This window comes from Lutra lutra, chromosome 6, assembly GCF_902655055.1.
Source record: "Lutra lutra chromosome 6, mLutLut1.2, whole genome shotgun sequence".
In the NCBI taxonomy this organism is placed as follows: Eukaryota; Metazoa; Chordata; class Mammalia; order Carnivora; family Mustelidae; genus Lutra; species Lutra lutra.
Window position 1 is genome coordinate 13973568 of NC_062283.1, and position 24489 is coordinate 13998056.

Consider the following 24489-nt stretch of genomic DNA (forward strand, 5'->3'; position numbering starts at 1 on the left):
AAAGTTTATAAAATTGAAAGGTGAAGCAATTTTTTTTTCTTTTTTTAAAAGATTTTATGTTTGTACAATCTCCACACTCAACATAGGGCTTGAACTCGGAACCCCAAGATCAAAAGTCACATGTTCTGCCATCTGAGCCAGCCAGGCACCCCAGAAGTGTGAAGCAATTTCATATTAACTTATTTGCATGATTTGGAATTGCCGGTATTTATTGTTCATCAGTTTTATGGGGACATGTTGAAAAGTAAGAATTTCGAGTATGGAGTACAATATAAAGAATTGATTTTGGTGGTTTTTTTTTTTTTTTAAAGAATTAATTTTGTTAGCTAGATATTTCACTTTATTAGTAGAGTCATGGTTTAGTGCCCATGAGGTAAAAGATTTCTTTCATACATAAAGTGTGATAAATTATTTTCCTTTATGTTTAACACCATAACAGGCTACCTTAAAAAGTCAGGAAATCAAGTTATGTTTATTTGTTGTTGTAGTTAACTACAGATGCAATTTCCTTGACAAAGGATTGTTGAAGGAACTCTCAAGCTAGTATTCTGGTTTCCTGGATCTTCACGTTGTATTGTCTTAATTGTTACTTAAAAGGCAGGATAACTAGGTACCTAAAGGCTGTCTTCATAACCATAGCCACTCCTTAATTTAAGGTACTTAGTTTTAAGGTATTTATTTTTATTTTTTAAGATTTTATTTATTTGAGAGAGTACGTACAAGCGTGGGAGGCAGGGTGGTAGGGGCAGAGGTGGGGGGAAGCAGACTCCCCCGCTGGGCAGGGATCCCGATGTGGGGCTCAAAAACAGGATCCTGGGATCATGAGCTGAGCTGAAGGCAGACACTTGACCAACTGAGCCACCCAGGCACCCTGGTACTACTATTTTTATAGCTCTTTTAGAGGTAATGGGAGAAATATGCATCTTAAAGGTTGATGTATGTTATTATGGACTTTCCAGAGGCAAGTAGTAGAGCCTGTTTGGTTTTCCAGGATCTTTCTGCTTTAGGAGAAATGGGGGTGGATTGTAGAGAAAGAAAGGTGCAGTGTAAAGAACGAGAGGTAGCTGCTTTGCTGTCAGTGGGGGATTAGAATTGGAACAAAATTTTGCATCATGGAGAAGAAATCTAAATGCTTTAGGTTTGAATAGTAGTATTGTGGATAATTATTTCCATTTTCCTTTACTTCTCAATTTCTTACCTTAATTCTGTTAGCTTGGGTAGTAGTCTTCTAGTGATTATTACTTAATTTGTAATATTTTAGATACACATATTCTCGAATTACTTTTGTGTGGTAATAGTGGCTATTCTGAGAATACGTGTCGGATATGGTATGGTAAAGTTGTTAGAGCTGCAGGAGGAAGCAAGAACAAGGCTTGGAAGGAAGTTTATTGTGCTCACAGGTCTCAGAGAGGGAGGTCCCACATGCTGTGAAGGGTCCCAGGGAATTACTGAGTTTGGGTCAGGTGACGGAAGATAGGAGTTAAGGGCTTTAGGTCAGAGCCTTTATTGGGGTTCCCAAGGGAAGAGCAAAGCAGGGCGAGACTGAACAGTTTAGGAGAAGCTAGTTTGAAGGAATTGGGCGGGCTTTGGGCTATTGTGGTGGTCTCTGGTTTTCTGGTCCCTGACCCTGGGAGGGTTTAGGTCAGGGGAAATACTGATGTGGTAGTGTGTGTGAAAGTGAGATAAGAAGCCAGCTGGGCCGCAGACTCAGGATTGGCTGGTTTGTGTGTGAGAGATGACAGTAAGCTTTTTAAGATGTTCAGGACTTATAAAATACAAACAGTAAAAAGTGTGACTAGTTTAATAGTCAAGTGAAGTTTCATATGTTTCTTCTCTCATAATATCTGAAGTGTTCATAATCTTTCAGAACCTTAGCTCTCCAGACAGTTGTTTTTGTTTTTGTTTTTAAGATTTTATTTATTTATTTATTTATTTATTTATTTATTTATTTATTTAAAGATTTTATTTATTTATTTGACAGAGAGAAATCACAAGTAAGCAGAGAGGCAGGCAGAGAGAGAGGAGGAAGCAGGCTCCCTGCTGAGCAGAAAGCCCGATGTGGGGCTCGAACCCAGGACCTGGGATCATGACCTGAGCCGAAGGCAGCGGCCTAACCCACTGAGCCACCCAGGCGCCCGAAGATTTTATTTATTTATTTGACAGAGATTACAAGTAGGCAGAGAGAGAGAGAGGTGGAAGCAGGTTCCCTGCTGAGCAGAGCCCAATGTGGGGTCCCAGGACCCTGGGACCATGACCTGAGCTGAAAGCAGAGGCTTGAACCCACTGAGTCACCTAGGCACCCCCTGACAGTTGTTTTTTGTTTGCTTTTTTGGTTGACTTCTTTTTTTTTTTATTTTTATTTTTTTTTTATTTTTATTTATTTGACAGAGAGATCACAAGTAGGCAGAGAGGCAGGCAGAGAGAGAGGAGGAAGCAGGCTCCCTGCTGAGCAGAGAGCCCGATGCGGGGCTCGATCCCAGGACCCTGAGATCATGACCTGAGCCGAAGGCAGCGGCTTAACCCACTGAGCCACCCAGGCGCCCCATTTTTGGTTGACTTCTTAACTGACTTGGTTAATGATTGTTTTTGAACCCTGAAGTGTGCATCTTTTAAAAACCTGACTGAAGTACTTTGACAGGAACATCTGCAACTTTTGATGAAATGTTTTTGGTTTAATTTTGTAGCACTACTATATGAATCACCAATTGGGTGTATATCTGCAGTTTACTTTTAATGGTTGGAAGTAGTTATGTTTTTTTCTTTCACATAAAGAAGAAGTGGATATATGTTCATATCTTTTACACAGCCTGAAGATTGGTAGCTTGTGGGGCACCGGGGTGGCCCAGTCGGTTAAGCATCTGCCTCCGGCTCAAGTCATGATCCCAGGGTCCTGGGCTCTAGCCCTGCATCGGGCTACCTGCCCAGAGGGGAGTCTGCTTCTCTCTCTCCCCCTGTAGCTCCTCCTGCTTGTGCGATCTCTCTCTCTCTCTCTCTCTCAAATAAATAAAAGCTTTAAAAAAAGAAAGATTGGTAGCTTGTGGATTGCAGATAAGTGTTGTAAGTTTCTATATATAGAAATAGACATATGTACACCAGTGTATCTTGAAGCAGTAATTCTCTTTTGGTGCTCTTAATTTAAGAGTCTTATTATATTTATTATGCAATCTGACAGAAATAAGACACATTTCACTTCAGAAGGTATTAACTTAATTTTCTAGTCTTGTAAGACAAAAAGACCCTCTTGTACCTAGAGTAATGAGAAGAAACTACTCAGAATTTGAAATTTTAAAATTAGGCATCAAACAAGGAATTTGATTGGTTACCATTATACCCACTAGGTGAATGCTTACTGAACAGCTAACATTTAGTGTAATATGAAATTTTCTTTATTTCTGAAATTCTTGAGCACTTTTGTTAAGTCACATCGATAAAATTGCTTCTGAGTTTCAAATAAGGCATTGTTTAAATTAATTACTGTAATTAAGAGTAAATCTTATGACTAAATTAAGAACTAATAACTCTAATCCTTTTTTTTTTTTAAGATTCTATTTATTTATTTGACAGAGGTCACAAGTCGGCAGAGAGGCAGGTGAGAGAGGGAGATGGGGAAGCAGGCTCCCTGCTGAGCAGAGAGCTTGCCGCAGGGCTCGATCCCAGGACCCTGAGATCATGACCTGAGCCGAAGGCAGAGGCTTAACCCACTGAGCCACCCATGCGCCCCTTTTTAAAAAGATTTCATTTATTTATTTGACAGAGGCTAATAACTCTAATCCTATATGACGCAAAGGTCTAGCTCAGCAGTCTTTTTGAAGCTCGGAAAGTTGAATTGTTTCACTCAAAAGGGCCATATTTGCTCTTTTGAAAAACATTGTCACTTTACGTTTCTAAGAAATGTACACAGTTTCCTGACATGCTTTCTCCTCTATTATTTACATATTATTTATTACATTGCTTTGTAGCAGCATTGGTAATAAGCACAGATGTGTTTTGTTTGAGGCATTGGGGATTCTATCAGGGCCCTCCTGCGTGTGCTGACTTCTCTGCCTGGGGCCATCCCTTCCTCCTCTAGCCGAGGTGTTTGCAGGGCGCAGGGCCTGGGTGGGGCCTTCTGGGGATGGAGATGCAGCAATGCTCCCCATTTTAATGTATGCATATAAGGTGATTTATTACTTTATTTTACACATATAGGTTAGCCTTGGTTTTTAGATAGTATAAACATCCCTGCATTTTAATTAATGTAAATTTACCTTTGTTTGTTTGTTTGTATAGTTCTGTGAGTTTTGGCAAAGGCAGAGTCCTGCAGCCACTACCACGATCATGATATAAAACAATTTCTTTTTTTTTTTTTTTTTAAGATTTTTTTATTCATTTGACAGAGGTCACAAGTAGGCAGAGAGGCAGACAGAGAGAGAGGAGGAAGCAGGCTCCCTGCCAAGGAGAGAGCCCCTTGTGGGACTCGATCCCAGGACCCCAAGACCATGACCTGAGTCCAAGGCAGAGGCTTAACCCACTGAGCCACCCAGGCGCCCGATATAAAACAATTTCTTCACTTCCCATACTTCCCTAAAAGGGAATGACCATTAATTAATCTTCTCTTCACTGGTGACTCCTGAGAGCCACCAAACCGTTCTCCTCCCTTAATGGTTTTCTTTTTTAGAAATGGCATGTGAATGGAATTGTATCATATGTAATCTTTGAGACTGACTGACTTCTTTCTTTTGGCATAGTACATTTGATACTAATCCACACTGATGCTTGCACCAATAGTGTGTTGCTTTTTATTACAATCGAGTTAGTATCCCATGCTCAGGCTGTGCAGTGGTTTATTTATCCCTTCCCCAGTTGAAGGCTTTTGTGTTGTTGATATGTCCATTACGAGTGCAGCTGCCATAAGTATTTGCAAACAGGTTTTTGTGTGAACATTTTTTTTCTCTGCTTTTAAGCAGACTATATATTAAGGATAATTCTTTATTATGTATGTTGGAATGTTTCTCCTAATTTGTTTGCCCGTTATATTTATTTATGGTGTTTTCTCCCCTAAATAGTAGACTTTGGTTTTTAGGACAATTTTAGATTTACAGAAAAATTTTAGCACTCCCCACTTTCTCCTATTAACATCTTGCATTAACGTACATTTGTTAAAATTAAGAAACCAGCATTGATGGTTTGATGATTAACCAAGGTTGATTAACTGAGGTTGATTAACCATTGATGATTAACCGAGATTCTTACATTAGGGTTTACTCTCTGTATTGTACTGCTCTCTGGGGTTTGCCCAGATGCATAGTGTCATGTACCCACCACTGCAGTGTGGATACTATTCTGCAGTACAGAATAGTTTTGCTGCCCTAAAAATCCCCTCTCGTTCAGTCTGTTAATCCTTTCCCCTTCTGTCCTCCCATCTCCACACTCCTAGCAACTACTGATCTTTTTTCTGTCTCCATAATTTTACCTTTTCTCTAGGGTTATAATTGGAATCATACAGTGTGTAGCCTTTTCAAACTGACCTCTTTGCGCTTACCAATATGCATTTAAGATTCTTCCATGTCTTTTCATGGCTTGCTAGATTTCTCTTTGTATCAATGAATAATAGTCCGTTGTATGGATGTAGTACGGTTTTTAGCCATGCACCTATCAAGGGACTTCTTGGTTACTGCCAGTTTTTAACAGTTCTGGACAAAGCTGTCATACATTCATGTGCAAGTTTTGTCTGGACGTAAGGCTTTAGCTCATTTGGGTAAATACCTAGAGGGATGATTGCTGGAGCAGAAGGTGGCCTGGGTGAATGGTTTTGTGAGCTTGAGAAGAATGTGTATTCTGCTGTTGCTCAAACAGAATAGAATCGAACTGTTCTATAAATGTCAATGAAATCCAGTTGATTGATGGTGCTCTTGAGTTTGACTACGTCCTTACTTCTTTTCTGCTTGCTGTGCCTGCCAGTAATACAAATTTGTTGATGTCTCCAATTACAATAGTGGATTTAGCTGTTTTTCCTTGCAATTCCATCAGCTTCTGCCTCACAGCTTTTCACACTTTGTTGTAAGGTGCACAGACATTAAGGGTTATTATTATGTCTTCTTAGAGAATTGTATCATTATGAAATGCTTCTCTTTAATTCTGGTAATTTTCCTTGTTAAATTTGCTTTGAAAAAATGGCTAGTTCTGCTTTCTTTTGATTAGTATTAATTAGCATGGTATACCTTTCTCCAACCCTTTACCTTTAATCTGTCTGTGTCTTTATATTTAAAGTGAGCTTCTTGTAGGTGACATATACTTGGGCCTTGTTTTCTTATCCAGTCTGTCAGTTTTCTTTTAATTGGTAAATTAGACCTTTCACATTGAAAGTGACTCTTATTGTAGTTGGGTTAATGTCAGCATTATTTGCAGTTGCTTTCTGTTCGTTGCATTTGTTCCTTGTTGCTTTATTATTATGAATTTAAATCTGTTTTCTTCTGTTTTTTTTTTTTTTTTTAAATAATCTATTTATTTATTTGAGAGAGAGAGAGAGAGACAGTGAGAGAGAGCATGAGCGAGGAGAAGGTTAGAGGGAGAAGCAGACTCCCCGGGGAGCTGGGACCCCGATGTGGGACTCGATCCCGGGACTGCAGGATCATGACCCGAGCTGAAGGCAGTCGCTTAACCAGCTGAGCCACCCAGGCGCCCTCTTCTCTGGTTTTAATTGAACATTTTTTATGATTGTATCTTCTCTCCTGTTTTAAGATACCAATTATACTTCTTTTTAAAATTTTATTGGTAGTTGCCCTAGAGTTTGCAGTAGACATTTTTAATGAATACAAGTCCATTTTCAAATGACACTTGACCATTTCACAGGTAGTGCAGGTGCTTTATAACAGATTATAATCGATTCTTCCCTTCCTTCTCATGTACTGTTACTCTCATTTCACTTATTCATAAACTACAGATACCTAATTCATTGTTATTGTTACTATTTTCAACAGTTAAGATCAGTTCAGAATAAGAAGAATGAAAAATCTTATTTTATCTTCATTTATTCCTTGTCTTTTTCATTACGTAGATCTGAGTTTCTTTTCTTTTCTTTTTTTTTTTTTTAAGACTTTTATGTATTTATTTGACAGAGATCACAAGTAGGCAGAGAGGCAGGCAGAGAGAGGGGGAAGAAGCAGTCTCCCTGCCGAGCAGAGAGCACGATGCAGGGCTCGATCCCAGGACCCTGAGCCGAAGGCAGAGGCTTTAACCCACTGAGCCACCCAGGCGCCCCTAGATCTGAGTTTCTTATCTATGCTTTTTCCTTCTCTCTAAAGGGCTTCCAGTATTTCTTGCAAGGCAAGTCTATTGGCAGTTCTTCAGTTTTTGTTTGCCTGATAAAGTCTATTTGTCTTTAACTTTTGAAGGCTAATTTTGCTGGTTATTGAATTCTAGATTAGTTTTTTCTTTCAACACTCAGATATTTCACTCCAGTGTCATCTTGTTTGCATGGTTTCTGGGAGGAAGTCTGATGTGATTCTTAATTAACCCTCTTCCTTAAAGGTGAGTTTTTGTTTCATTTTGTCCTTTAGTTTATTTCAAGAATTTCTTTTTTACTTTCTGAAATTTGAATATAAGCCTAGGTGTTGATGTTACAGAATTTATCCATTTAGTGTTCTCTGAGCTTTCTGAAATTTTGGTTTCACGCCTGTTGCTAATGTTGGAAAAATTTCCCAGCCACGATTACTTAAAATACCCAAGTTTCTTTCTTCTTCTTTTGGTATGCCCATTATGTGTACGTTATACCTTTCATAGTTGTCCTACAGTTCTTACGTGTTCTCTTCTGATTTTTTTCATTCCTGTTTTTCTCTTGGCAATTCAGTCTGGGAGGTTTTTATTAACATATATTCAGGCTTACTGATTGCTTCGTGTTCAGTCTAATGATGAAATCATCAAAAGCATTTTTGTGGTAGTATTTTTAACTTCCAGCATTAAAAAAACTTTTTCATAGCTTAGTATATTAATAACAGTTATCTTAAATTCTTAGTTTGATTATTCCAAAATCTCTGTCTTATGTGAGTTTGTGATGCTTGCTTTGTTTCTTCAGAATTTATTTGTCTTGCTTTTTAGCATTCAATGTAATTTTTCTGTTGAAAATTTTATGTGCTTTATTGGGTGATAGGAACTTACATAAATAGATCTTTAGTGTGAAGAATCTGGCCAGGAGTCAAGTTGTGTTTAATGTTTGTTTGGTGTGTGTATTGTGTGATGGTGTCAGAGGCTTCATTTTTCTCAGGTTTCCTTGTTTTTGTTTCTACTATTTGGGGTTTCCCTAGAAACTCCTTAAATAGAGTCTGTCTTGCACCTCTCTAAGTTGTAATCTACTGTTATTATACTATTATACTAGAACTTTGCTGATGTGGTGATAAGGTACCAGGGAAAGGAAGTGTTCTGTAATTTTTTTTTTAAAGATTTTATTTATTTATTTGACAGACAGCAAGAGAGGGAACACAAGCAGAGGGAGTGGGTGAGGGAGAAGCAGGCTTCCCACAGAGCAGGGAGCCCCATACGGGGCTTGATCCCAGGACCCTGGGACCATCACCTGAGCTGAAGGCAGACGCTTAATGACTGAGCCACCCAGGCACCCCGGGTTCTATAATTATATGATTAAATTTCAGTTGTTACAGTGAATTAGAGTCCCTTCATTTACTATGAACTTAGAAGAATTTTAATCTTCTCTCCCTCTTTAATCATGAAGGCCAACGGGAACTGGAGTTGTCTGGATGCTCTTTTACTAATTCAAAAAAGGTTCTGATAAAGTAGTTTCCCTTGGGGCACCTGGGTGGCTCAGTGGGTTAAGCCTCTGCCTTCAGCTCAGGTCATGGTCTCAAGGTCCTGGGATCGAGCCCCGCATCGGGCTCTCTGCTCAGCGGGGAGCCTGCTTCCCCCTCCCCCTCTGCCTGCCTCTCTGCCTACTTTTGATCTCTCTCTCTCTCTGTCAAATACATAAATTAAAAAATTAAAAAAAAAAAAAGTAGTTTCCCCTGAAGGTAGGTCTTTGTTAAGGGGGACGCATTGTGGTTTGCCTCGGAGGCTCCATGGGTTGTGTCCAATTCTTGATTCCAGCTCTAGTGAGGAACTCAGGGTTGTGAGATTGAGCCCTGTGTCTGGCTGGGCATGTAGCCCGCTTGGGATTCTCTCCCTCAGCTCCTCCCTCTCTGCTCCCATCTCTCTCTCTCAAAAAAAAAAATATATATGATAATAATAAACCAAACCAATAAAAGGAGGACACATTTCTCTGGCCATATCTCAGAATGGTTATTTTTCCTCTTCCCATGCCCAAAACTGGAAGAAATCTTTTTCCTCCTGGATGATAATCTGGCAGAGCCACTGAAGGTAAAAACTCATGAATATGTGGCTGCCTTGGTTAAGACTGGGCCTTTGGGGATTTTCAAGCCTCAAGCTAGTTTATACTCTGCCTTCAGGAATTCATTGTTACTTTTTATAAAGTATTCTTAACACTTACTTTCTTCAGAGGTTCCTGCTCATTGTAAACTCTGTAGCTTTTTTATTCCTTCAGCTTCTTTTTTCTTGTGGGGAAGACAGATTCCAAGCTCTTTTATGTACTGGAGCTGAAAACAAAAGACCTCTTGTTTATGCTTTAATGACAGTTTTATTGAGACATAATTTAAAATCATAAACATTTATCCTTAAAAGCATACAGTTAGGTAGTTTTTCGTATGTTCACAGACTTGTGCAACCCTTACCACTGTTTAATTTTAGAATTGATACTATCACCTGAAAAAGAAATCCCATACCCATTAGCAGTCACTTCTCCCAATCCAAGACAACCACTTACCTGTTTTTGTTTCTGTGGATTTGCGTACACTGGGCATTTTATGTAAGTAGAGCCTTAGGGCAGGTGTCCTTTGTTTTGTTTTCAGCTTATCCCCCCTCCTCCAAAGATCCATCCATTTATTTTAGAGAGAGAGAGAGAGAAGGTAGGGAAGAGTAGACAGGGAGAGGGAGAGAAGCAAACTCTCCTGAGAACAACTCCACGACCCTGAGATCAGAGTTTAGGACAGGACTGGAGCCAAAACCAAGAGCCAGACGCTCAACTGACTGAGCCACCCAGGCACTCTGTGGCTTATTTATTGTAACAATGTTTTCAGAGTTCATTCCTGCTGTAGCATACATTGTATTCCATTCCTTTTTGTTCCCAAATAATATTCCATTGTAAGGATATACCACATTCTGTTTATCCACTCGTCAGTAGGTAGAAATATATTTTTAGCCATTAAGAATGATGTTTTTATGAACATTTGGTAACTTTCTTTGTGTGGATAGGTTTTCATTTCTCCTGGATAGATGGCGGGTGTTGAATTGGTGTGTCATAGAGAAACTGTGATTACCATTTCAAGGAACTGCCAGACAGTTTTCCAAAGTGACTGCACTATTTTTTATTGTCACCAACTGAGAAAATTCTAAATGCTCATTCTTGTCAACACATGTATTCTTGATTCTAGGCGTCTTAGGGTGTGTGAAGTGAGATCTCATAGTGGTTTTGATTTGCATTTCCCTAATGACTAATTTCATGTACTTATTGGCTATTTGTATATTTTCTTTGGAGAAATGTCTATTCAGGTCCTTTGCCCGTGTTTTGGTTGGATTTTCTTTAATTGCAAAGTTCTAAGAGTTGTTTATGTATTCTGATAGAAATCCCTAACAGCTATATGATTTGCATGTATTTTCTCCTGTTTCACATTCTTCGACCATATTCTTCAACACACAAAAGTTCTATAATCTTATGAAGTCTGGTTTATCTTTTTGTTACTTCTGTTTTTGGTGTAATATGTAGGAAACTGTTGCCTAATCCGAGGTTATGAAGATTTACTCTAGTGTTTCTAACAGTTTACAGTTTTAGCTCTTCCCCTTAGTTTTCTAAACCATTTTGAGTTCATTCTTATATATGGTGTTGAGGCATTGCTTTGCTTTCATTCTTTTGCATAGATACATCTAGTCCCAGCATCAGTTGAAGAGACTTTCTTCCATTAAATTGTCTTGTTTCTCTTGTCCAAATCAATTGACCATAAACCTTAGGGTTAATTTCTAAACTCTTAATTCTGTTGCACTAATATATATGTCTGTTCTAAAGCCAGTAATAATACACTCTCTTAATTATTTTCATTTTAGTGAGTTTTAACATTGTGAAGTTGTGAGTCCACCAAGTTTTTTCTTTTTCCTGGGCCCCCTGCTTTTCCATATAAATTTCCAAATCAGTTTGTTAATTTCTGCAGGAAAGCAAGTTAGAATTTTGGTAGGAATTGCCTTGTATCTCTAGAGTAATTAAGGTAGCATTACCATTTTAACCACATTAACAGTATTCTTCCTGTCCATGAACATGGTTATCTTTCCATTTATTTAGGTTCTTTAATTTCTTTCAACAGTGTTTTGTAGGTTTTAGTGTTCAAGTCTTGCACTGTTTTGTTGTTTATTTCTAGATATTTTATTCTTCTTAATTCTGTTGTAAATGGAATTATTTTCTTAAATTCATTTTCCAGTTGTTGCTAAAGAATAGAGATAAAACTGATTTTTTAAAAATTTTAAAAATTTATTTAGACTGCATACATGAGCATGGGGGAGAGGGAAAGGGAGAAGCCCAAGCAGAGTCCTTGCTGAGAGTGGAGGCCTAGTGGGGCTTGATCACACTATCCTGAGGCCATGACCTGAGCCGAAATCAAGAGTCGGACATCCAGGCGCCCAAAACTGATTTTTGCATATTGAACTTGGTATCCTGCAGTCTTGCTGAACTTGTATATTAGTTTTTTGGTAGGGCTTCTTTAGGATTTTTTTTTATATACAAAATTGTGTCATATGTGAATAGAGGATGTTTACTCTTATCTTTACAATATGGATGTGTTTGCTTTTTCTTGCCTTATTGCCCAAGCTAGAACCTGCAGTCCTGTTTTGAATAGAAATGGTAGAAGTCCTCTTTTCTTGTTTAAGGGGGAAGTATTTAATCTTTTTTTTTTTTAAAGATTTTATTTATTTATTTGAAAGACAGAGATCACGAGTAGGCAGAGAGACAGGTAGAGGGAGAGGAAGGGAAGCAGGCTCCCTGCTGAGCAGAAAGCCCAATGCGGGGCTCGATCCCAGGACCCCAGGATCATGACCCGAGCCGAAGGCAGAGGCTTAACTCACTGAGCCACCCAGGCGCCCCAGTATTTAATCTTTTACCATTAAGTATGATGATGTTAGCTATGGATTTTTTTAAATAGATTTTTTTTTTTTTAACCAGCTTTGGAGGTTCCCTTTTATTCCTAATTTGTTGAGTGTTTTCATAAAGAAGAGATGATGGATTTTGTCTTGATTCTGTTTCTTTGTCAATGATCATGTTGCTTTTATTTTTCATTCTCTCAGTGTGGTGTTTACATTGAGTATGTTTCTAAGTCAGCCATATTTCTAGGATAAATTTCCCCTTGGTCATGATGTGTAATCCTTTTTTTTTTTTTTTTTTAAGATTTTATTTGTTTATTTGACAGAGAGAGATCACAAGTAGACAGAGAGGCAGGCAGAGAGAGAGAGAGAGAGAGAGGGAAGCAGGCTCCCCGCTGAGCAGAGAGCCCGATGCGGGACTCGATCCCAGGACCCTGAGATCATGACCTGAGCCGAAGGCAGCGGCTTAACCCACTGAGCCACCCAGGCGCCCCTGATGTGTAATCCTGTTTGTTTGTTGCCAGATTTGGTTTGCTAGTTGAAGATTTGAGCACATATATTCATAAAGGATAGTTTCTATTGTTTTTTTGTGGTGTCTTTGTCTGATTTTGACAGTAGGGTAACACTGGCTGTGTGTAGGATTAGTTAGAAAGTGTTCCTAATTTGTGGGGAAGAGTCTAAAGATTGATGATAATTTCTCTTTGTGTTTGGTAGAATTCAAGAATGAAGCCATCTGATTTTTGCATATATTGAGCTTGGTATCCTGCAATCTTGCTGAACTTGTATATTAGTTTTTTGGTAGGGCTTTCTTAAGATTTTTTATATACAAAATTGTGTTGTAAGTGAATAGAGGATATTTTCTCCTATCTTTACAATATGGATGTGTTTGCTTTTTATATAATATAAAAATATTTTATATTTTTATTCTTATGAGTATAGCTTTTCTTTGTGGGAAGTTTTAAGATTGCTATTCATTTTTGGTAGTTTATGACTTTTAAGAATTTGTCTATTTTAAGTAGGTTATGTAGTATGTTGTTATATAGTTGTTCATAGAATTTTCTTACAATTCTTTTTATTTCCTTAAAATCTTTTTTTTTTTTTTTTACTTTGGTAGTAATTACCATTTTTTTGTTCCTGATTTGATTAATTTGAGTCTTTTTTTCCTCTTAGTAGAACTGAATTTTGGATTCATTGATTCTTTTGCTTTTCTGGTCTCTATTTCATTGATTTCTGCTCTAATCTTAATTATTTCCTTCCTATTGCCTGCTTTGGGTTTATTAGAGTTTTGTGGGTTTTGTTTTTTTTTTAAATTCATTGTCTAGTTTCTCAAAGTAGAAAGTTGGATTATTAGAGATACTTCTTCTTTTTTTTTTTTTTTTTAAGTTGTATTTTTAAGTAAATCTCTATACCCAATATGGGGCTTGAACTCAACAACCCCAAGATCAAGAAGTCACATACTCTACTGACTGAGCCAGCCAGGTGCCCTCAGATACTTCTTTTTTAAATATAAGCAATTGCAGCTATAAATTTCCTTCTAAGTACTACTTTAGACTCATCCCGTAAGTTTTGATGTGTTATGTTTTCATTCTCATTCATTTCTAAGTATTTTCTAATTTCCCTTGTGATTTCTTTGTATTTGTTTTCTAGGAGAGTGTTGTTTAGTTTCCACATATTTGTACATTGAAATTTTTCTTGTTTGTAGTTTCTGATTTAATTCCCTTGTGGTTGGAGAATATACTGTGTATAATTTCAATTATTTTAAATTTATTGAGGCTGTTTTATAGCCTAATAGATCTTGGAGATTGTTCTGTGTGCTCTTGAGAAGTGTGTCTCCACAATGGTTGGCAGAGAGTTCTACAGATGTCTGTTAGTTCTGGTTGGTTTACAGTTGTGTTCAGTTTTGTGTTTCTTTGTTGATCTTCTGTCTGGTTGTTACATCCATCATTCAAAGTGAGTTATTGAAGTTGTCAGCTATTGTGAATTGTGTATTTTAATTCTTTGAGTTTTTGCTTTAAATAGGACTCTGTTGTTAGATTTGTATTTGTGTGTAATTTTTACTCTGTCTTTACCCTTTTATTGTGATAAAATATATTCTTTTGTTTTTAGTAACAACTTTTGTCTTAATGTTTGTTTGGTACTAGTATAGTTATCTAGTCTCTCATTTGATTACTATTTTAGTTTCTTTTTTACTTTCTTCCTGCTTGTGTGTTCAGACCTAAAGTGTTCCCTGTAGAGTACATTATCTCTGGATCTTTTTTCAGAAAGGAAAAGGACTATTCAGTGGATCTCTGCCTTTTGATTGGATGATTTTATCCATTTGCATTTATTATCATTACTGATAACATAGGACTTAAGTCTGCCATTTTGGTATTTATTATCACATGTGTTATATCTTATTGTTTCTCTGCTCTGCTCTTATTGCTTTCTTTTGTGTGAATTAGATGTTTTCTAGTGTACCTTTTAATTTCACTGTGGTTTCTTCTCTGTAGTTCTTGAGTTCTCTCTCTTTTTTTTTTTTTTTTTAATAAAGATTTACTTATTTATTTAAGAGAGAGTGAGCTAACAGGGAGAGGGGCAGAGGAAGAGAAAATATCCTGAGCAGACTCCCTGCTGAGTGCAGAGCCCAATGCAGGGCTCCATCCCAGTACCCTGAGATCAGGACCTTGAGCCACAACCAAGAGTCAGACGCTTAACTGATGGAGCCACCCAGGTGCCCCTTGAATTATTTTCTTAACTGGTTGCTCTGGAGGATTACTCATGGTATCTTAATAGGAAAATATAATTTGGATTGATACCAACTTAATTCCAGTAGTATGTTAAATTTTTTTTTTAAGATTTTATTTATTTATTTGACAAAGATCACAAGTAGGCAGAGAGGCAGGCAGAGAGAGAGGAGGAAGCAGGCTCCCTGCTGAGCAGAGAGCTGGATGCGGGGCTGGATCCCAGGACCCGGAGACCATGACCTGAGCCGAAGGCAGAGGCTTAACCCACTGAGCCACCCAGGTGCCCCTAGTATGTTAAATTTTGCAACATAGTGTATCTATTTTCTGCTTTCTTCTTTTTGCTATTATTGTCATGAAATTATATATGTATACAATTTAAACCCAAATGCTATAATTACTACTTCGTGTTTTTTTTACTACTTTGTATTTTAGATAGAATTAGAAACAAGTCATTTATATTTTTTATGTTTATCTATGTAAGTTATCTCTATTGATGTCCTTGCTTTGTGTGGATTTGAGTTACAACCCAGTTTCCTTTCTTTTCCACCTTATTATTTCTTAATATGCCGGTTTGTTAGAAATTTTCAGTTTTTGTTTAGTTGGGAACATCTTAGCTTCTCCATTTTTGAAGCATAAATTTGCTCCATATAGAATTCTTGCTTTACAGGCTTTTCTTTCAGCGTCACAGTATGTCATCCCACTGCCCGCTGGCTTCCATGGTTTCTGATGAGAAGTCTGTTGTGTATCGAACTGAGTAAAATAGCATTAACTATATAAAGTGATAATGGTGACATTCCTGTGGAATGTGCAGCATGTAAAGAAATAAAACATGGGATGTCTCGGTGGCTCAGTCTAAGGTTAAGTTTCCGCTTTCAGCTCGGGTCGTGGTCCCAGGGTCCTGGGATTGAGTTCTGCGTTGGGCTCCTTGCTCAGGAGGGAGTCTGATTTTCCCTCTGCGTGCAGATCCCCCTCCTTGTGTTCTCTCTTTCTCTGACAAATAAATAAAATCTTGAGAAATAAAACATGACAACAGTAGCAAAATTGTGGGAAGAGGTAAACAGGCTTTAAAAAGCTTTGTGTTACCTTGTCATCATGTGATAAATATACTAATTCAATCAAAGATATGTCAAAGGTGTACTTTTTAACACTTACATGTTGTTCATTAATATAGTACCAAAATGTATAGCAAAACGTTAACAAGGATTGAATATAGAAAATTACAAAGAACATAGGAAAGGATGAATGGAGAGAACAGATGGGAAACTAACAAGCTCTAGTGGACTTAAACCTATAAAACTTAAACCTGTCTATAGTAGGAATTAAACTAGTCTTCTTAGTCTCTTTTATTTGATATTTGGTACAACCATAATTTAAAAAATGGTAGTAAATGTAAAATTTGAAAATATCTGTATTGATCTATTGATCTGAAAATTTTTTATGTCTGTTTCCTTTGCTAAACACAGAGTACCACAGTAATACATTTTTGTTCATGTGCTTTAAAGATCTTGCCACTCCCTCACTGCTGTTGAATTTGAGTTTGTTTTTATATGTCCTGCAACAACACCCTGAGGTGTTGTACCAACTATGTTGGTTCACTGCGTGTTACGAGCCACACCCATCCACATCTGCTGGGACAGATTTGTGCATCAAGTAACTTTCCTTCCACCACTTCACAATAACCCACAAGCTACCATGCTGTGTCACCTACTTCCCCAAGTAAACTTCAGATCTTTTTCAGTGTAAAGTGCCATATTTATTGTGGTGTTTATGTATCTTAAACAATTTAGTGTGTGTAAAATCATTTTTTTATTGAATTGGGGTTTTTTTAAGTTGGGGTCTTCCCTTTTTTTTAATGTGTTACTGATGGAGTTTAGGGATGCTGTGCTTATAACCCCATTTTTTTCTGATAAGCCCTGTGGTTTTTACTGCATGATTTCGTATAGTGTAGTCATTTTAAGGACCTTAAATGTGATAATAAAGCATGAGTCCCCCTTCCCCCAGCTTTGGTTTAATAGAGATTTCATTTTCACTGTCTTCTGGGCTTCCTATATTCTTAAGAGAAATGCGTGAGTGTTCAGCTCAGTGTTCCTATGACAGTAAAATGTCTTTTTTTTCTGGCTGCTTTCAGTGTTTGTTCTTTTATTTTGTTTTATTATTTTTTTTAAGTTTTCAGCAGTTTGGCTTTGATTTGTGCCTAGGTGTGCTTTTCTTGGTATTGAACCTGCAACGTTTGCTATGCTTTTTAAATTTATAGATCTTTTTCTTTTCCCAAATCTGGAAAATTGTTCTCTGAATTTTTGACCCACTCTCTTTTTCTCCTTGTGGGACTCTGGTTACATGTTTGATAGACCTTTTGATGCTGCCTCAGCCGGCTCTCTTTTTTAGCCTTAATATTTTTTCTCTCTGTTCTTCAGAATCTGCTCTGATTTCATCATTACTTACTCATTTGCCATTTCCAGTGTGCCATTAAGTACATAAGTAAATGCTTATTTCAGGTATTTTTCAGCTCCAGAATTTTGTTTTTTTTTAATTCGTTTTCTTTGTTGAAATTGCTATCATTTCATTCAGTACAAGCACATTTCTCTTTACGTCCTTGAGCATTGTAACAACAGCTGCTTCAAAATTCTTTATATTTTAATTTCAAACACTTCATCATCCCAGAGGCATTCTCTTTTGTTTCTGTTCTCTTGAATGTGGGTGATATTTTCCTGTGTCTTTTTATGTAAAGTACCATTAATTGTATTCTAGCATATTATATATGGGTTACAGATTTTAAAAGCAATAGTATTTTTAAAGAATTTGGCTCTTTTTAAGTATATATTTCATGCTTTTTGTGCTGATTATTGTTTCTTTGACCCATGTATTCTCATTTTTTTCACTTATCTTTCTACTAAAGCATATCCTCAAATAGTTCTTTTGTGAGGTTCTGCAGAAAGTAAGCCGTTAGCTTTTTAGTGTCTTAAAATACATTATTTTGCCCTCATTTTCAATGATACTTTATCTGAGCGTTCAGTTCTAAGCTGGTAGTTCTTTATCCTTAGTGCTTTTGTGCCATTGTTTATTGTCATAAATGGTCCTTTTTTTGGGGAGATAATTTGCCTTTTCTCTTCGTAAGCTTTTAGGATTATGTGTTAACAATATTCTACAGTGTGCCCACGTGAGAGTTTATCTTCTAAGCTTTTAGTAGTTTCTGTAGTTTTCTATGTATATTATCATGGCAACTAAAAATAAAGATTATTTTATATCTTTTAATATTAATACTGGTTTTTTGTTTTCATTATAAAATTATCTGAAACCTTCAAAATACTATTTAACAGTTGTAGTAGACAATTCCACGTCCTGATTTTAATGGAGATGGCTTCAGTGTTTACTGTTGAATACTTGCTGTATTAGATTTGGTAAAAAGTGTGTCGTATTTTAGTTTGCTTTTATTTGGTTGAGTTTTTATTAAAAATGGTAGCTAAAGGGTGCCTGGGTGGCTCAGTCTGTTTAGAGGCTGCATTCACCTCAGGTCATGATCTTGGAGTTCCAGGATCTAGGCCCATGTCAAGGTCCTTGCTCGGGGGGGGGGGGGGGGGGGGGAGTCTGCTTCTCCCTCTCCCTCTCTCACTGCTCCTCTATCCCTGCTTCTCCCCCTGCTCATGCTCACGCTCTATGTGTGTCTCTCAAATAAGTAAAATCTTAAAAAATAATAATAATAATGGTAGCAAAATTTATTAAGTGCCATTTTAAGTCTTGATGCAATCATAGCCTTTTCACAAACTGGATTCACCTTATTCTTTTATTTAGTCGGTGGCTTTTCTTTTTCTTTCTGCATCAGTACTTACAAATATATTGTTTTATACTCTTCCCACTTTTCAGCTATCTTTATCAGGTTTTATTAATATTTTATAAGCTAATATGAATCACATAGTTCAATAATTTTTCCTTTTATGTTTCTTTTTTTGGAGATAATTTTGTTCTTTTAGTTTGATAAATTAAAAACAAAGAATCTTATCTTTAATTTGATTTTGTCATTTTGCCAAATTTTAAGAAAACCAGTACATGGATACTATACAGTACAAACTTTTTTTTTTTTTTAAAGATTTTATTTATTTATTTGACAGACAGAGATCACAAGTAGGCAGAGAGGCAGGCAGAGAGAGGAGGAAGCAGGCTCCCCTCTGAGCAGAGAGCCCAATGTGTGGGACTTGATCCCAGAACCCTGGGATCATGACCTGAGCCGAAGGCAGAGGCTTTAACCCACTGAGCCACCCAGGCGCCCCTACAGTACATACTTTTAAATGTAATTTTATTAAATATCTCACATGTTTTTTAATGTGAATTTGACATTTTTTCCAAATATGTATCCGTGTCCCTTTTTTTGTGGTCTTGATTATTACTGTGTCTTTTTGGAAATATAATAGTTTCCTAAGTATTGTTTCTTTTTTCTTCTACAAGTCCCCCTATGCTTTTTATTAGAAATCTTAATCCTGAATACTTAAGTGTGGATAAGTTGAAAGGTTTTTATAGTTGTTAGTAGAGTATATAATTATTACTAGTACTTTGGGTGTATTTAAGAATGAGTATTACAGGAATTTACTGTGAATCTGAGTTTTATTGTTGCTTAATATTGCCTCTTTTGCTGTTTAATGAATTGTAAAATTTTTTTGTAGCTGCCCTGTGAGTTTCAACTTGGGTTGGGTTCTGATATGTTTCAGAGTATTTGGTAATTTTTACATATATGGTTATAATAACCTGCTTTTGTTCCTCTCTCTGCCCCCCCTTTCTTTTTTTTAACAGTTACATGGGAATTGGTCTTTCTGCTCAAGGTGTGAACATGAATAGACTACCAGGTACTTGTAATTGAATTATAATACTGTCTTATGGCTATATCTTTCTGTCTAAAAATTTGAAGTAATAATTGAAATAGTAAGTACATTGATTTTCTGTGTTTTTAATCTCCTCTATGTTATGAGTTTGAAGGGGAAGCCAGGTGGTTTTTAAAAATTTAAATTTTATGCTATTTAGAAAAACCTGTATCTACCATGCATTTTTTTGTTTTATGTTTTTGCTTGTTTTGGTATTTTAACTTCTATTACATAGTCATATCAATGACTTTAAATATTTTAATGTGATTAATTCTCTTTGCTATCCAGTACATTCCTGGCTTTTAACCTGTTTTCATTTGTTCAGTATTCTGGGAGTGGAGGCTAATAGTCCAAGTGAGCTAAGGATGGTGTCAGCTGAGATGGCAAAACTGTTTCCCAAAGCCATTAATCAGATGAAAGTGATTCTTGGATTATATTTTCTGTTATTTTTACTAATGTTAAAAATTAATTTGGGAGGAAACTTTGAAAATAGAAAAATCTTCTATTTTATATTAAACTCTGTGTGTGTGTAAATGAAAGCAAAATTCCTTTGGTTTATTAGCAAAGGAAATATGCATGGAAAATGTGTCTTGCCTTTTTTTTTTTTTTTTAATGATAAGAGTCTTGTTTAATACATGTTTTAGTCTTCTGTGTGGCAGATTTATTTTCCTTCGTGTTGCAAACAGTATTTTAATGTAGAAATCATGTGGTGTAATTATTGGGAATTTAAATGTACATTTGAGAGTTTTACTTTTGTGCTGTCATCTATTGTACTATTCTTGCTTTTCTTGTCATAATCTTAGTGAATAGCTCTAGTACAGAGGAACTTTACTTTTCATTGTAAATATACTGGAACTTTCTCTTTAGGCTGGGATAAACATTCATATGGTTATCATGGGGATGATGGACATTCATTTTGTTCTTCTGGAACGGGACAACCTTATGGACCAACTTTTACGACTGGTGATGTCATTGGCTGTTGTGTTAACCTTATCAACAATACCTGCTTCTACACCAAGAATGGACATAGTTTAGGTACTAAGATAATGTATTGCATGTAAAGTAATCAAATACTGTGATTATCGTACTTCTAGCATGGTAGTCATACTTGTTGTTTAGTCCTTGATTGTAAGTACATGACTCTGGATGTTATTTCTTTGTTCTTTCCAGGTGGAAGTTGAGGAAATGGTAAAAATTTGCATTCTCTGAACGCCACGTTGTATCACATATATGGGAGTAACTGTGAAAATAATCCCCGTGCTCCCATATTTATTCTAGTAAGAGAAATGCTAAGTCTTTTCTGCTTTGAGTAAGACACTAAACACTTCATAGTATGACTGAATTCTCTAACAGGTACTAAGAAAAAAAGGCTGTCAGTTTTTAGTGTAGTATGGGGTAATAATGAAGGAAAGTCTTGATACTGTCAACCAAAGGAAAGGCATTTGACCCACTAAAAGGGCAGGCCTGCCCTTTAGTGATGACTAAAGGGTGATGACTACAAGTTCTGCAGAAAGGAGCAGAATTAAAACCATAACAGCAAAACTTCCAAGGATAAAAGACAGATGGTAAATAAAAAAATAAATTAATGAAAACATAAAGAGGCATAGCCATCCCAAGACTAGTAGAAAATCAGGCTTTTTGGTTGCATATGCACCTGTAGTGTTTAAAATTGAGAACTCTGTGTGGTGGTTATATTCCCTTAGAAGTTTTTTTGTTTTTGTTTTTATACAGAAACTATGAAGGATAGTAAGACTGATGCTTTTTTTTTTTTTTTAAAGATTTTATTTATTTATTTGACAGAGATCACAAGTAGACAGAGAGGCAGGTAGAGAGAGAGAGAGGGAAGCAGGCTCCCCGCTGAGCAGAGAGCCTGATGTGGGACTCGACCCCAGGACCCTGAGATCATGACCCGAGCCGAAGGCAGCGGCTCAACCCACTGAGCCACCCAGGCGCCCAAGACTGATGCTTTAAAAGTAAAATGGTTTCACATTACTGGAGAAGTGCTTGATTCAAAGCAAACTACTTCTGATGAAGTAAAGCAAAAGGAAGCAAAAACTAGCCTCAGAAGGCAGAAATTTCATTGTGTTCATAAATTGTATTTAAAAATTAGACTGCAAATCGTGTCCTTAGGCATATAATAGATGTTCTTTAATATAACACAAAAACTGTTGTGTCTCTCATTTCATAGTAGGAAATTCTAGATTTCTGGCTGCATTGGTAATAGCTGTCATATTCCTGACATAAAATTAGTGTCTTCACTTTTATATGCAGCTTAAGTCTTTTCATTCTGAATATTAATACTGATTTTGAAGTCCTGTCTTAGCAACAGAAAGGTTGTCCCAAGTCCACACAGGAGTGTTGCTTTGGGACACCAGGAGATGTGTGGATTTGTGATTTGATTGCTATGGCCGGCCCCTTTCCAGATGATGTAGCCTCTAGTTTATTCTGTGTTAACTGTCCTGGCTCTGACTCTTCACAGCATTTAACCCAGGGTGGTCTTAGTTGCCTTGCTTAAGGTATTTGATCTTAAATTAAACTGCAGAAATCTGCTTTTAGGTATGACCTTTGATTCCAAAATACAAAAGAAGGCATATTTTTAAATCCAAAATTAGTCTTTTTACTGTTTTTTAAAACTTTATTCCAGAGAAGGAATTTTGTTTTGGGAAATAGAAAGATCATAGGTGATATGATTTTATTTGTTTCTTGTTAGATTTTCACAAACATTAATATTGAGATTTTCTCTTGAATAAGAAACCTATTTAAAATGTGAGATACTTCTTAAGAAAAGGGTACTTCATGATAAAATCACGTTCTAATTTTAAGTAAATTTTTGAGACATTGTCAGTATTTATTTATAAATTTCATGTTTATTAAGCACGTAGGCAATATAAGAGCCGTTAATATGGGTTCTTTAGTTGCCTGGGTTTGTCTCCTGGCTTAGGCCATGTGACTTTATGCAAATTAAATTTCTGTGCCTCAGTTTGTAAGTAGGACCACTGTAATACCTGTAATTTCTCTGGTTGGTAAATTAGACTGAAATGATGCATGCAAAGTTCTTAGGTGACTGCCTGGCACATAGTGAGTACTCATTCCGTGCTGTGAGCCAGAGTCTGGGCTAGATGCTGGGGATGCAGTGGTAAAAAGTCACTCCTTTAGAACAGAGGTCAGCCCGCCACAGCTCATGATCCAGACTGGTCTCCTGTCTGTGCTTTAAGTCAAGTTTCATGGGAACAGAGCCGCCCCCGTTCGTTTGTGCAATGTATACAGCGCTTTTCTGTCCAGTGGCAGGACTGAGTGCTTGTGACAGAGACCGTAGAGCCTGGAGAGTGGAAGAGATTTACTCTCTAGGTCTTCATGGAAGTATGCTTCCCTCTGGTCCAGTTTCTAGCATCTAGAAGATAAAAATATTTACATACTGTTATACTTCCCAGAGTGGATCATTTCTACCCAAAAGCTGATATATCTCTGGTTTCTTTCTCATGAAGGTTTTAAAAATATATATTTACTGATCATAGAAATAGAACTGGAAAGGTTTTTTTTTGTTTGTTTGTTTGTTTTTTAGATTTTATTTATTTATTTGACAGAGATCACAAGTAGGCAGAGAGGCAGGCAGAGAGAGAGGAGGAAGCAGGCTCCCTGCTGAGCAGAAAGCCCGACGTGGGGCTTGAACCCAGGACCTGGGATCATGACCTGAGCCGAAGGCAGCGGCCTAACCCACTGAGCCACCCAGGCGCCCCGAACTGGAAAGGTTTTTATTTGAGAAAATAGTTAAAGGAGAAACAGTTCAGTATCTAGGTTAATTTAATTGGAAGTTTTTTTACTTTGTTTTATTGAAAATCATCAATTGAAGATCACTTTTTGAAAAGCCTTTTGACATATCAGAAAATTATAAATATAAAAAATTGTCTTCTAGGTAAAATTTAAATCTAACTTACTAAAGTAGCATCTTTTTGTGGTCTGAATGTGTACAGGTTGTGGTAGCCATTTCAAAAATGTTAATCTGTGGAATTGAATTGGGTTTTTCATTAGAGTTTATGGTAAAGACTGAGGATTTCAGTAATTAACAAAAAGGAATTTTGGCTAAAACTGTAAAAGTAGAGCATCTTTGCTATAGTAGATGTCTTTGAGGAAAATAACTTTTTAGGCTGCTAAATTATGATTAAGATATTAAGATACAGTTGGTAATATTTTATTAAAATATTCTGTGTTGTTTCCTGTATCCTTTTTAGTTTTCTGAGAATTTTAGAATAAATTTTCATATTTGGCCTATGGTCACTTTGCTTTCTATTTATTAATGAAGCTAAAAGTAATCTGTCTATGGGGAGCTTAGGTGACCTCCAGTTTTGCTTTCCTTTTGACAAGCCAACATGAATTTACTAGTTTTTAAAAGTCATAAAGACGGGACTTAACTACAAACTCCTGTTTTTACACATTTATTAAAAACCATATAGTAGAGAGGCATAGTCAGTTTGTCTTTTAACTGTGTTTCTTTAATAGATAGAGTCAGATAGTTGTGTTTTCTGATGGTCCAGCACAATAACAGAGCCATAAAATCTCACATGGGAAGAGGCCTTAAAAGATAATTGAGTGGAAACACCCTCAGTTTTTAGATGGTGGTCCACGCAGGATAGGTAGTAGTGTTGGTGTGTGTTTTTTTAGTTTTAATGTGTGTTTAGACTGGAAGAATTGAGAGTAAATGACTACCTCCTGTTTTTCTAGAGCTCAGTCTTTTTAAGCATATGAATGAGATCCTA

At 36.7% G+C, this 24489-nt stretch overlaps 1 protein-coding gene across 1 annotated transcript in view; it reads left to right on the top strand.

Moving 5' to 3' along the window:
• RANBP9 (RAN binding protein 9) overlaps positions 1-24489 on the top strand; it is an 89091-nt gene that overhangs the window by 30023 nt on the left and 34579 nt on the right. Inside the window, exons 3-4 of the mRNA XM_047734390.1 lie at positions 19668-19720; positions 20603-20770. Of these exons, the coding sequence (XP_047590346.1) occupies positions 19668-19720; positions 20603-20770 (221 nt within the window). The remainder of the gene's footprint in view (positions 1-19667; positions 19721-20602; positions 20771-24489) is intronic.